The sequence below is a fragment of the Siphateles boraxobius genome, unplaced genomic scaffold, assembly GCF_051911475.1.
Source record: "Siphateles boraxobius isolate OS27281-9 unplaced genomic scaffold, OSU_SipBor_1 65, whole genome shotgun sequence".
In the NCBI taxonomy this organism is placed as follows: Eukaryota; Metazoa; Chordata; class Actinopteri; order Cypriniformes; family Leuciscidae; genus Siphateles; species Siphateles boraxobius.
The window spans coordinates 9,552,485-9,565,947 of NW_027509192.1; the positions used below are offsets into that span (position 1 = coordinate 9,552,485).

At 35.1% G+C, this 13,463-nt stretch overlaps 1 protein-coding gene across 14 annotated transcripts in view; it reads left to right on the plus strand.

Annotated features, from left to right (window-relative positions):
- The window catches only part of ppip5k1b (diphosphoinositol pentakisphosphate kinase 1b), a 38,296-nt gene that overhangs the window by 16,128 nt on the left and 8,705 nt on the right, over positions 1-13,463 (plus strand). For 2 of the 14 annotated variants that reach the window (XM_077210762.1, XM_077210764.1), the window contains 12 exons: positions 2,171-2,292; positions 2,663-2,845; positions 2,933-3,074; positions 3,465-3,688; positions 3,767-3,894; positions 4,764-4,887; positions 4,972-5,079; positions 5,156-5,272; positions 5,426-5,563; positions 6,206-6,302; positions 9,327-9,434; positions 10,689-10,751. In XM_077210762.1, coding sequence (XP_077066877.1) covers positions 2,171-2,292; positions 2,663-2,845; positions 2,933-3,074; positions 3,465-3,688; positions 3,767-3,894; positions 4,764-4,887; positions 4,972-5,079; positions 5,156-5,272; positions 5,426-5,563; positions 6,206-6,302; positions 9,327-9,434; positions 10,689-10,751 — 1,554 coding nt within the window. Of the gene's footprint in view, positions 1-2,170; positions 2,293-2,662; positions 2,846-2,932; positions 3,075-3,464; positions 3,689-3,766; positions 3,895-4,763; positions 4,888-4,971; positions 5,080-5,155; positions 5,273-5,425; positions 5,564-6,205; positions 6,303-6,572; positions 6,737-9,326; positions 9,435-10,688; positions 10,752-13,463 lie in introns of those variants that run through there. The other 12 variants (XM_077210763.1, XM_077210765.1, XM_077210767.1 and 9 more) reach the window with 8 other exon arrangements.

A 13,463-nucleotide genomic window follows, 5' to 3' on the forward strand; every position in this document is an offset into this window, starting at 1 on the left:
TGGAATCCGATCTTTTTAATTCCCATTTTGGGCCACTTCCATACGTGGTCCTAAATCCGAGACAGGTCAGATGTTTTGCTATGCGACCTCAGTTTAAATAGGCATATCGTAATTCATTCAACGTGATCAACATTCGTCACAATTCTGCGCTCATGGGAGTCACTTCAAAGATTTTACATACTCAAAGTTATCAAGATTGTTTCGAAAGGTAGTCAGTGAAGGACAGTGATGTGTCAGAACTTATAAGCATTTACAGTGCCCGCTCTATATACAGTACAAGCAAAACATGAGGGCTAAAATCATGTTTAAAAACTCTGCTCTCTTTTTTTCTATTAGTTTTTTATATCGCCTGCACATATATTTGCTTGTTTATTTGCAGACCACGCTATAAATAAACACGTAATCACTTACTATAATGTCCTCCGTGTATGGACTTTAATGTCCTCTTCTATATGACATCATGCTGCATGTCATCTTTTTATTCTTTTTTTGCGCATGCAGGTCAGTCCAGGACTATGATCTGTTCTCACTGAAATCTGATATTGGACACATTTGAAACAGCAATGCGAACAAAATAAATTGGATCTGAGCAATAAATTGGAATTGAGCATTAGGCTTGCAGTGTGAACGTAGCCTGAGTCAGCAGTATCTTGCACTACTGGTTAATATGCTGTTCTTTACCTTCAATTGATAACTAGACAGCTGCAGGTCCCTTGGCTGTGAGTCCCCTATTGACTGTGGTAAGAAGAGCTTTTGGATTTTTGTGTGGTCTTGATATTGGGTTAATGCATTGTTTGCCCCATTTATCATTTTAATTCATTGACATCTATCTCATTAAACTAATCCGATCAGAGGGGCGGCACAGTAACATTCCATGCTTTGCTTTTGCCACTGATTGTGTGGAAGATTCCATGATATTGGATATTGGTTGTACTCGGACATACTCAGATAAAACATCATAGGTCTTGAGAGCTTAGCCTGTTACTTTTTGTTTTTGTTTTTAGCATGATTAATATCTGAAGTCTACACATTTTTTCTACACACATTTTCTTTTTCCCCCATAATTTGCTTGGTGATATCCGTACAACCTTTTCTTAGACTACTGTGCCATTATTTGAACAATCTATGACTTAAGTGGTAGTATTGTGGTTGCATCAATTTCAAGTTTATCTCCTAAATCTCATGCAAAAAAACGGTTGTTTGCTTTTTGTCAGTATGTGGGTAGAATAAGATTTTTTAAATAGTTTAATTCTCTCTTTTCTATGTAAGCCTGTTTCTGCCACATGAGAAAAAACATGTCTTGACAAATCATAATTATGTCATATTTATGAGATAAAAGTCAAAATAATGAGATAAAAAGGCATCATGACAAAAGTTTGAAATTATGATGAAAAGTTGAAATCTTGATATGCCATAATTGTGAAAGTCAACATTCAAAATGTCACAATTATGAGATAATGCAGAATCATGAAAAGTCAAAATTGACAAAGTCAGAATTCAGAGTTTAAGTCATAATTATGTCAAACAGTTGAATTCATGAGATATAAAGACATAAACAAAATTTTTTCGTCACAATTTCGACTTTTTATCTCATTTGGATTTAGTGTCTAATTATGATTTTTTTTAATACTATTTTGCGGAAATGGGCTTCTATATTTAAGGCTGCATACACACAGGATAGAGCACATTGTGCTCCTTAAAATGTGTTAAAAATGTAATGCTCTTAGTGCAGTGACTGAATATCTTTATCTGACACACACAAAAAAACAACAACATGGATAGACGGCAAGAATGCATCCTGTGTGAATGGCCTCAAAAATGAATCTAACTGTCAGATAGTTTGTTTTTAAGGGCTCTTCTGTTCTCTTAAATCAGAGTTCTGTTTGTGCATTGAGTGGAAAACACCTAAACCCGTATTGCCAGTTGCTTTCAATAGTGTGGATTTATTGAAATGCATGAAAATATATTTTATGGTTTTTAGAGAAAATCTTCAGCCAGTTCATTGTAAATCACTTTATACGTACTGTAGGTTTTTAAACAGTGGTTCTGTATTATGAATTTGTGTGTCTCTTCAGACCCTTTTCTTTTTCAGGATATGCACATACATATGCACGGGTTTTGTTCTTGCGATCATTGTTATTTCAAGGATTTCTTCTCTGTGTTTTTGCAGGCGACTATGCTGGCTTCCCCGGTTGTGGCCTTCTCCGTTTGCACAGCACTTACCGCCATGACCTCAAAATCTACGCCTCCGACGAAGGTCGTGTGCAGATGACAGCAGCGGCATTCGCCAAGGTTTGCTTGGGTTTTGTCTGCAGGGATATGTTGGTATTAAATAATGCTTTTAGATGGGATTGATGTAAACTGCTTTTTATGTTGCTTTTTATTTACTTTTTTATTTACTCACATTTACTTTAATAAAAAAAAGGAACTTTAATACTTTTTTTAAAATTTTATTATAATTTTATATCGTATATAAATTATCATTAGGTGCATGATGCATCTTACTTTTTTTATTTTATAGAATATTTAAACTTTCTCATTATTTCCAGGTTTAAATACAATTTTTAATCTCAGAGTTTTTATGTCATCTCAGACTTTCTGGCCCCTACTGGCTATTTCACATATTAATTTACAATACATTTTTATTTGTGGCTGTGTTTAGGGTCTGTTAGCACTGGAAGGAGAGTTGACTCCAATCCTCGTTCAGATGGTGAAGAGTGCCAACATGAACGGACTGCTAGACAGTGACAGCGACTCTCTCACTGACTGTCAGCAGAGAGTCAAAGCTCGATTACATGAGATCATGCAGAAGAACAAAGACTTCAGTGAGGAGGATTACAACAAGGTGAAGAAAGTCCCAACTGCTTATTTAAAAATAGCTCATTATCTCTGTATAACTAAACTAGTTCTAAATGTGTCCTGTCTCTTTAAGTTGGCTCCAACAGGCAGCCCATCTTTGGTAAACTCCATGAGGGTAATTGCCAATCCAGTCAAGACTTGTGACCAAGTTCACACCCTCATTAAAAGCCTTACTTGCCAGATCTGTAAAAGGCTGGAAGACCCCAAATCTGCAGGTTGGAGCTCTTTGTCTTCTTATAAGAAGTCTTGAATGTCAAAAGTGCATCCTAAGTGTTGCAGTATTGTCATCGCTCAACTGTAAATATTCAAAATATTAAATAATCAAATGCTAAACAATTTAATATTAAATTATAATTATATAATTATGCAAAATTAAAATTCTGTCTTAATTTACTCACCCTTAAGTTGTTCCAAACCTTGTATGAATTTATTTCATCTGCTGAACACAAAAGAATATGGGTAAACAAAGAGTTGGTTACCGACATTCTTCAAAATATTTGTTCCAGCAGAAGAAAGAAATTCATACAGGTTTGGAACGACTTGAGGGTGAGTAAATAATGACAGAATTTTCCTTTTTGGGTGAACTATCCCTGTGATATTCACAGACCTGCAGCTATACCACAGCGAGACTCTGGAGCTCATGCTGCAGCGCTGGTCCAAACTGGAGCGTGACTTCCGCATGAAAAATTGCCGCTATGACATCAGTAAGATCCCGGACATTTACGACTGTGTGAAATATGACACCCAGCACAACAGTTCTCTGAGTTTGGAGGACACGCTGGAGCTTTTCCGTCTGTCCAGAGCACTTGCGGACATCATCATCCCCCAGGTATAGGAATCGATATACAACAGTGTTTGTTTATTTAACTTTCATTTTGTTGTTACCTGCACGCACACTGTCTTTCAGGAGTATGGAATCACTAAAGCGGAGAAGCTTGACATCGCTAGTGCCTACTGTCTGCCTCTGGTCAAGAAGATTCAGCTGGACCTTCAGAGGACTCACGAGGATGAGGCTGTCAACAAGCTGCACCCACTGTGAGTCTCTGTACTGGGGCACAACTTCAAACTTTCTGACAGTGTGAAGGCTAAATCACATTATAGATCCTGTTTAGTGTGCCGAATTACTATTAGTACATATCACTTTGGTGTATTTTTTCCTGTGAATTTTGAAAGTAGGCATCCATGCATGCTTTCAGGGCTAATATTATCCACAACTCCTCATGCTGTGTAAGAGGAGGGATTTGACACTGCTTTTTCTGATGCAAACAGTGTTCACTTGTACAGTTATTTGTTTCATTCATAGTTCATGTTTTGATGTTCGTCATGCCATATTTATTAAATGGTTAAAATAGTGCAGTTTTTTTGTCAACAAAAATAACATTTGGTTTTTTATTGACAATAATATGTAAAAAAAAAAATTAAAGATGTAAAAATATTTCAGACTTCAGCAAAATAAAACAAATTTTCCAACATTTGGAAAAATTTATAAATAAATATATGTATTTTCATTATTGTTGATATTGAGGTTTACAGCTTTTTAGTCAATTATTGTATTTTGATTTGATTGTATTTCAAACCAGACCGAGCTATCCAAAATTTTGGAAAATTTATATTTATTTATTTACTGTTAATATTAATGCAATTATATACAGTGGTAGATACGTTTATTTTTATATATACAATTGTTGTACATTTAGTGCCGACTTTTGACATTGCTGGTCCTAATATTGACGTACTAATTACATATTTAAAACTTCTACTTTACCATCACAAGTGCGGTATGCACTTCAGATGTTTTTTGTTGTTGTTTATTGTATGACCTCACATTGTTGTAGTAGCTCTGAAGACTCAGCCGTGACCTATAGAACCTGTGAGTGATCAGATTGTGTATTTCATCCCTTTTGGTGGTTCAGGTACTCGCGGGGAGTGATGTCTCCGGGTCGGCACGTTCGGACCCGGCTCTATTTCACTAGCGAGAGCCACGTACACTCCCTGCTTAGCATCTTCCGCTACGGAGGCCTGTTAGACGTGAGTGAGCGATCATCAGACGCGCATTACTCCCAGCATCATGTTTAATGCAAGTTACTACTGTTTTATCTAATGTCTGTTTAGGAACAAAAAGATGAACAGTGGAAGCAGGCTATGGACTACCTCAGTGCTGTGACTGAACTCAACTATATGACACAGATTGTTATTATGCTGTATGAGGACAATAACAAGGTACGAGATGTGGCCACATCAGCCGTTTGTGCCCCACTTCTATTCTTGCTTTATTTGCTGACATTTGTATCTGTAGGACCCTTCCTCAGAGGAACGTTTTCACGTGGAGTTGCACTTTAGCCCAGGGGTTAAGGGGTGCAAGGATGAGGATAATGCACCAATGGGTTTCGGCTTCCGGCCCGCCTCCTCCGAGGTCTGTGTTTCACTCGGCTTAAGGATTACATATATTTATTTTGGACCATATTACTCTGCTAAACCTTGGATTTTATAGACAACTGTCTTTAAAAAATATTGACAATATTAATGTGCTGGACCGCTTCCAACTCTCCCATTTCATATGTAATAGAACCACGAGAAGCAGACAAACCAAGGCAGCCTTGAAGACCTTTCCCAAGATGAGCCCGACAGAGCCGTACTGACTGAGCCAATCAACATTCAAAGGAAGTCGCCACTTATACGCAACCGCAAGGCTGGATCTATGGAGGTACAGTACTGTAGTATGAGCTCTGCTACTAAGCTTTACTTTTCTTTATTTGATGAACTACTGCTGACATGATAAGAAATGCTTTAATTAAAATTTGGGTCCAGAAACCTCAAATTGAAGGGGTCTGTGAAAAAAGTATTTTAGGGCTTTAAAAGTGAAATGTTTTAGATAATATTTTATTAATTTGTCTTAACAGTATAAAATGCAATTATTTAACTTTGGAAACAATTATTTAATTATTTGTTAATTTTTTAAATTTAAATTATCATAAAATTTTATATTTTTTCAAACTGTTGTTCAAAAGTCTGAGGTCAGTAAGAGTAAAAAAAAAAAAAAAAAGATATTAATACTTTTATTCAGCAAGGGTACCTTAAAATTATCTAAAGTGACAGTAAAAACAATAACAATGTTAAAAAAGATTTCTATTTTAAATAAATGCTGCACCAGATCAGCATATTAGAATGATTTCCCCCCTTGCGACGGCCCTGTATATATAGTCTGATTATATAGGGATTCGTAGTATTAAAATTTGATAACTAACTTAAAAATAAAAAATAAATGAACAAGCATAGAATTTACATAGAAAGAAGATGTGCTTTTTTAAATGTATGTCAATATGCCTTTGTTTTCCTCTCTTTGCAGGCTCTTTCGGAGAGCAACACTACTTCTCGTGGACTGGCGTATCGTATCTTGCCGTCGTCTTCTCGTCAGTCACCTGAGATCAAACCCAGCGGGCTAGGTGAGAATTACGTTTAATTTGTGTTGTTTTCATGTTGAATATCTCTCCTGTCATCAGTTTAATTAGAGAAACCTTTCAACTTCTCAGAAGTGACATGGTGTAGTTGACCGTTAAACGCGCTTGTTTCTGTTTATCACCAATGACACCGTCCAAGGACCCGGCCATGCCCACTGCGTCAGAAATGTGTCCATGCTGCCAGTAGTGGTCTAAATATGGCTAATGGCAGGACTCTCTCTGCTATTCTTGTCTATACTATATCTATCTTCAAAGAACTTTTACAAGGCAACAATGCACACTGTTTCCCAGGATAGGTTGCACCATACTAAAAACTTACGGCATGATTTGTAAGTCACTATGTTATATCTAAGTGCATGTTGCATCTGGCATGTCTTACATGTAGGCTTTAAACAAATGCTGTTTTATCAGTGCTGCCCGAAGGTAGAGATGTCCTTTTGATCTTTTAGAGCTACATACCTACTCCAATGTCAGTTTCACCCTCCTATATTTATGTTCCCAGCAGAAGACCAGCAGTTTAACTTGGTTTTGTTTGCAAAGGTTGTCTGTGCACCTGGAAATAAGCTTAAAGGATGGTTCAACCAAAAATGAATGTCAAAATGGGTCAATGACAAATAAGAATGCCAAGAAGAAAATAATCTAGTTTACAATGCTTGTGGAAAGTTATTTCTATTCATTTTGATTTCAAATGGTTTTTTAAAGCTTATCTATATGATTTTCAAGAAGTTCAAATTTAAATACTTAATAATTTACTTTAAAAAAAGGCATAAATGTTGTGGTTTAAACATCAAGTAAAAAGAAATAAAAAAATTTACTATATTTTATACGTATTCTGAATTATTAATTCATGTTTAATATTATAATAGTTTTGTGCCAGCCCATACATGTTTCTGCATACCAATTTAATTTGTTCAAATATGTATCATATTTAAACATTTATAATATTATACATATTATAAACAAAATATTAATAAATACTAATTTAAATGTAAAACCATTATGAAATCAAATTATGTATAAGTGATTAATAGTTATATTTATAATATTTTAATACTTTAAAACAATTATGCTAAACTACATTTTATTGACAATAACTTATTCCTTTTAATAAGTTTTTGTTTTAACAGTTGTATCACCCTGTTCTTTTTTTTATGCCCTGAAAATATTAAATAAAATTTTAATGTATTCTGTTTATTTATTTTAAACTTTTATAACACAAGATGCTTTTCAGTTTTGTAGCTGATTGAGACCCAATACTTTTTGTTTTTTATTAGCCCTACAACAAAAAAAAGACCTATGCAAGTGCATTCTGTTTACTGCTGAGTGCTTAATACACTAAGGTCTGGTTTCACAGACAGGGTTTAGATTAAGCCAGGATTAGGCCTTAGTTCAATTAGGGCATTTAAGTAGCTTTTATAAACTTGCCTTTGAAAAAAACATTACTGGTGTGCAATGTTCCCTCTAAGCTGCGCGCGTGCGCGGCCGCGCACTTCTGATGCTGAGGCCGCGCACTTCTGAAGCCGTGGCCGCGCAGAAAAGATTAAAATGCCACGCAGAGGACTGACGTGAAATGTGTGGGGAAATCCATTTGATTGTAGTTTAAGTGAGAAATAATTTCAGTGCTCTGGTCAACCGCTATAGAGTGAAATCTGGTGAATGCAGTTTACAGGTTTCATAGAAAGAGAATGATGTGAGCACGTGTGATTGGCAGTGAGTCTTGCGTGCGGACCAAATAGCTCAATACGAGAGGCAACGAGAAACGCAGACATGTGAAATAAAATCACAGCATAATGTTTTAAAGAAGAGTGGTTTGATTAAAGTAGTAGAAATAACTGTTGATGGACACAGAACGGTAACAATTACACACCCACCCGCGTGCAAATTCAAATTAGGCTATCATTAGTTTAAATCTATGTTTTTGTGTGGAAGGGTATTGAAAAATTTCAATTTTCTTGAAAATATTTAGCTATTCGATCTATTTAAATGCTTCAGTTTGTTATATATTATAATAATATAATATGTAAACAAATTGAAGCATTTAAACTAATATGTTATATCACTTCAAATTCTTCAATTCGTTTTTTAATATTATATTATATTAGGCCTATATTTTATTATATTATAAGCCTAAATAAAGAATCTCACGGGCTCATTGCCATTAAAAACTTTGAAACCCCCTGCTAAAGAAAATATTGGAAATTCATAAGAAATAAACAATCATTTAACTTGGATGGTTTAATGCTTCCTGTGCACAATTAATTGACAGTACAAAAACACTTTATGTTTTTCCCAAACCATCTCAGTGTAACAGCTTACTTTTCTTTCATACTATATTCTATTATTGTAAAGAATTGAACTTTCCTGCAGAAGATTTTGTAAATTATTTTTCATAGGATTTCTTGGTAAAGACTGTACAGTTAACAGCACTGTGAAAAAAATATCAGGTAACCTAAAATGTGCTTCATTTAGTGACTTCTTAATTAACTGCTTGTTTTTCAAAAATATGATTTAATACCAATAAGTTACATCAAGGGTCAAATAAAATAGAAATGCCACATTCAAGTTAAAAGTAACGACTGAATGTTGAAACCATTGTGTTTCTACGTACCGGTATGCTGTACAGGTCAGGTATAAAGAATAAGCTCAAACATGCATTTTAGTCTGAGACTAGGATTAAACCTTGTCTGTGAAACCAGGGGTAAAGGAGACTGTACTGTACCAACTACTTCAGGGGGACTATATGCTGCTAGATGGAACAAACTGTAATTTGCTCTACAGTCAAAATAAATAAATAAGAGAACTAGCATTGGGGATTTGTTGCTTTTTCCTGTTGTACCGAACTGAACCGTTACACCCCTAGTAACTATAGAACAGATCATTTCATCTTTTTTGGTGAACAATCCCTTTAACTTCTTTAAATGAGAAGCTGCATGTTCACTTGTGAAAACTAACCACTACTAACCACCTTCCACCCCACGTTCTACCCCACGGTCTCCCTCCCACTCGCAGGCTCCCAGTGTGCAGGCCTCTTCAGTGCCTCCTTCCCCAACTTGAGAGACCTAACACGAGCTCCCCGCAAAAATCCCTCCTCGCTCAGGAATCTGTCTTCCCAAGCCGGTATGTCCCAAACACACATACAGGGTTATTATGTACCTCACCCACCTGTAACCAGAAGACCTGAAGATTCCTATCATCACAAACGTCCCAGCTTACAATTCTTCTGAATAATTCCTGTTTACTTAATAGACTCTCACTTAATGCAACAAAAAATGTTGATTAGCTTTCAACATTCCTTTTAAGACCATTTCTTGTACACTGTGTCCTTCCTAGTGACTGTGTTTCAGCATACCTCATTTAAAATATATTTGAAATTTTATTCTAGTCTTTAAAAACATCCCAAATCAAGTCATTACACATAACAGGAGCTGTTCCTAAACCATTTGCGTCTTGCTGTTTATCAAGGTCTCGCTTAGAGAAATAGGTTTCCACAGTAACTGAATAATATGGTTACTAATCGTGTCACCTTTGCTAACTCCAAACTGTTTATTTGCATGCTGCATGTGCACGTAAACAAACATTTGTTCAGTAATTTGCTAAATTGCACAAATTTGCCATCTGTTTAATGCAAAAGAACACATTTTAGTATCCTCTGACACTTCTGGGAATGTGTTTTAATGGATTGCGATAGATAATATCCATGGTAAAAACAAACACCGAATGCTTTTACCACAATCATTAATGATTAATTGAATAATTCTGTATATTATGATTATTTTGTAAAAAGTTATTGGAAATTGCACTGTCCTGCATACATTGGGAAGGAATGCATTTTCCCTAATTTCGTCAGTATCAAATACATTATTTGAAATGAATTATTAATATAATATTTTGATTTATTTATTGACATTAATTTAAATGAATTATTTTATTATTATTTTTAAATTGCATTTGATGTGTGTGTGTATATATGTATATATATGTATGTTTATGTTCCTCACTCCTTGGTAGCAGCATTAACAGTTTTGTCCACAGGGTGTTGCTGTGTCTCTGAGATTTACCTCGTCTAAGACATTTGAAATAACACCTCAAAATACTGCCTTGTCATGCTGCATCCAAAAAGACGTTGTAGCACAGAGAATGCTGGATAGTTTGTTGTGACCATCTGTTGTTTTTGAGTTTCTCAATCCCTACATTGAAAGGCAACATCTGGCCCCACTGATACTTTTACATGCTTGTTATAGAATATTTTATGAGGGACAGAGAGCTTGATGATGGGAGGATTAAAAAAAGCTGGTAGTTTTGATTAAGACCAAACGCTCATGAGGAGCACAGTGACCCGAGTAATGCCGAATGCCTCTTTTATCTCCTCAGAGCTGCTCTCTATGCCGCCAGTAAAGAGATTTTCTGTGTCGTATGCCAGGCATCCGACTAATGGTACGTTTGGAGTCCATGTTTTTTTTGTTGACACTCTCCTGCATGTCCTCTGCCGTTGCTTTCAACATAGCGTTCGTAATTTAGCACCGTTTGTGATTTTTGTTGAATATTGTTCATAAATTAGGGAGGCTTTTCTTCACCCTTTTCCTTTGAATTCATAAGACACACCCAGCTTAAATCATTCCTCCTTCTGATTGGCTAGATGCATGGGTTGTGTACCGAATATATCTCTCGATATATTGTTGTTTGTGTGACCACATTTCATGTTGATTCACTTAATTTAGAAATGGTTAACCCTTTCACCACCATTACTGCTTTAATGATCACATAACTTATGCATTACTTTAAGTGCAAAAATAACCATCTTTTTTTTAAGCCGTTGGCAGACGCTTTTATCCAAAACGACTTACATTGCATTTCAAGGTTCACATTAACATTATTATCAGTTCTTGCTTTCCCTGGGAATCAAACCCATGACCTTGGTGTTGCAAGCGCCAACGCTCTACTGTTTGAGCTACAGGAAAGCACTTAATTGCAAAAAATGATTTTTTACTTTTTCAACTTTGTTTAGTGTGAAATGTTGCTGTTTGAGTATGAAAAAGGTCAAAAGTCACTTTAAAGGCAGTCTGCGCTCTGTTTCTGAACTCCCTGAAATGCCTCGATTGTAGTTTCCTTTTTTACAAACAAAACTTCACAATATTCCTCATTTAAATTAAGTACCGACCAAGGCATACGCAAAAGGGGGTGGGGGTGGGGGGGTTGGTTGCTGGTTGAGTTGCGTTTTGCAGTTTGTTGAAACTCGCGGTAATGGTAAGATGCGACATTTCCAAAACGAGCTCTAAGCAGTTGACCAATCACAACACACTGATCCAGCCGACCAATCAGAACACATTGCGCTTTTCGGAAGGAGGGGCTTCATAGAGACCGAAACCAAACAGAACGTTTCTGACAGGCTGGGAATAGAGGTGCTGCAACTATGTAAAATATGTGAAAATAAGGTGTTTTTGAACATTCAAGAATGACACCTATTCTAGTAGACCCCAAAAACATAAAGAAGACTTTGAAAAGGGCATAATGGCCTCTTTAAAATATCAAAACATTCTTAAAAAAAGTTTTATTTGAGATATTGAGTATATTAATACATTTTCAGAGAATATACATTATTTTTTCTTGTTTTAATTTATGCTTAAAAACAATATACAGTTTTCTCTGAAAACTCATTCTAATATCTTTAGTTTTGCTTTTCAATTAAATGTTTCATTTCAAGGATATTTATATATTTTAACTGTAAAACAAGACAAAAATACAGTTTTTTTGCAGTGTTCAAATATATTGTAATTTGGATACAGTGATCAAATAACTTTGCATGGTGATCATCATAGTTGCGAAATGGTTGTGAGGGTTAACATCTTTTTAAAAAAAAATCATTTATCACTATCATTATCTTGATTGCAATGACATTTATGAAAATTAAGTTTTTTTTAAACAAACCAAAATGTTGTGTGTGGGTCATTTATATTTGCATGCACTTTCTTATTGATTGTTTCATATCCTGTTTATCTTGTCAAGAAGAAGCTGGCATTTATGTGTCAAAGCTTCAGTTAGTGTTTACCAAGCATTTGATGTTTGCTTAGTTTTGCTTTTGAGATACAATATGTTTAAGATGATCATTATACTCATTCCAAGTTTGCTCATCAAACAAGTCTGTTGCTGATGGTCTGATGGATTTTTTAATGTTTGTGTCTCTGTTGGGAATCTAGTTCAGTTGGGTTTTGGTGAGGTTAAATTTGAAGTATTTTTCTCAACACAGTACAGCCCAGCGAAGAGTTCATGTGACAGTTTAACACTGCTTGAGGGAAACACATTTTAGCCACAAATCTAAAAGCCCAGACAAGGCCATCCATGTGTTCCCTATCAACATGTGTCAGTCATTTTACCAGTCTTTTAACATATTTGACAAGACTGAGGAAGATTGTCTATTGACATGCTGTCAGCACAAATGAAAAAATGCAGTTTTTCCACTGATATAGTGTTAGCAGTGCATCAGGACGAGGTTTTGAATTGTGATTTATAGTAGAGTTGCAGACTTGTTGGCCCTACTGTTCTGTCCGATTTAATGTGAGAAAAATGTAGGGCTGGTCCATTTAAGCAGGGGATCAAGTCAGTAAAATCACTAAATAAACACAATCAGATGTGGCCTGCTAACCTGAGAAATAAAGCACAGTCAGCCAGGATCCAGAATTTCTGTGACTTCGGTGCGAAATTGTGAGCTTTCGACTACCTAAGCGTGTTGCAGTTTTGATGTCAGTCATTTTATTTATTATCGATTGTGTAATTTTATTGAATTACTATTTATATAGTTAGGTAACACTTAATTTTACAGTGCCATTGTTACATGTAGTTAGTATAGTAATAACTATATGCTAAAAGTAAGCATAATTACATGCAACCAAACCAAACCAAATCCTAATCCAACCCTATAGTAAGTAAACGTAGTTACTTAATATTACTCAATACTTAAATGTATAATTATAGTGTGACAAAGACAACTTAAAATAAAGGGAAACCTATAATTATTATATTTTGACATCAATAGAATTTTGCACTTTTATTTATTGTTATTTAATTTATTATTAATTTTGTAATTTTTGATTTATTATTAATTTTGTAATTTATAGTATTTATGTGATAAATTGTAATTTAGGTAGCATT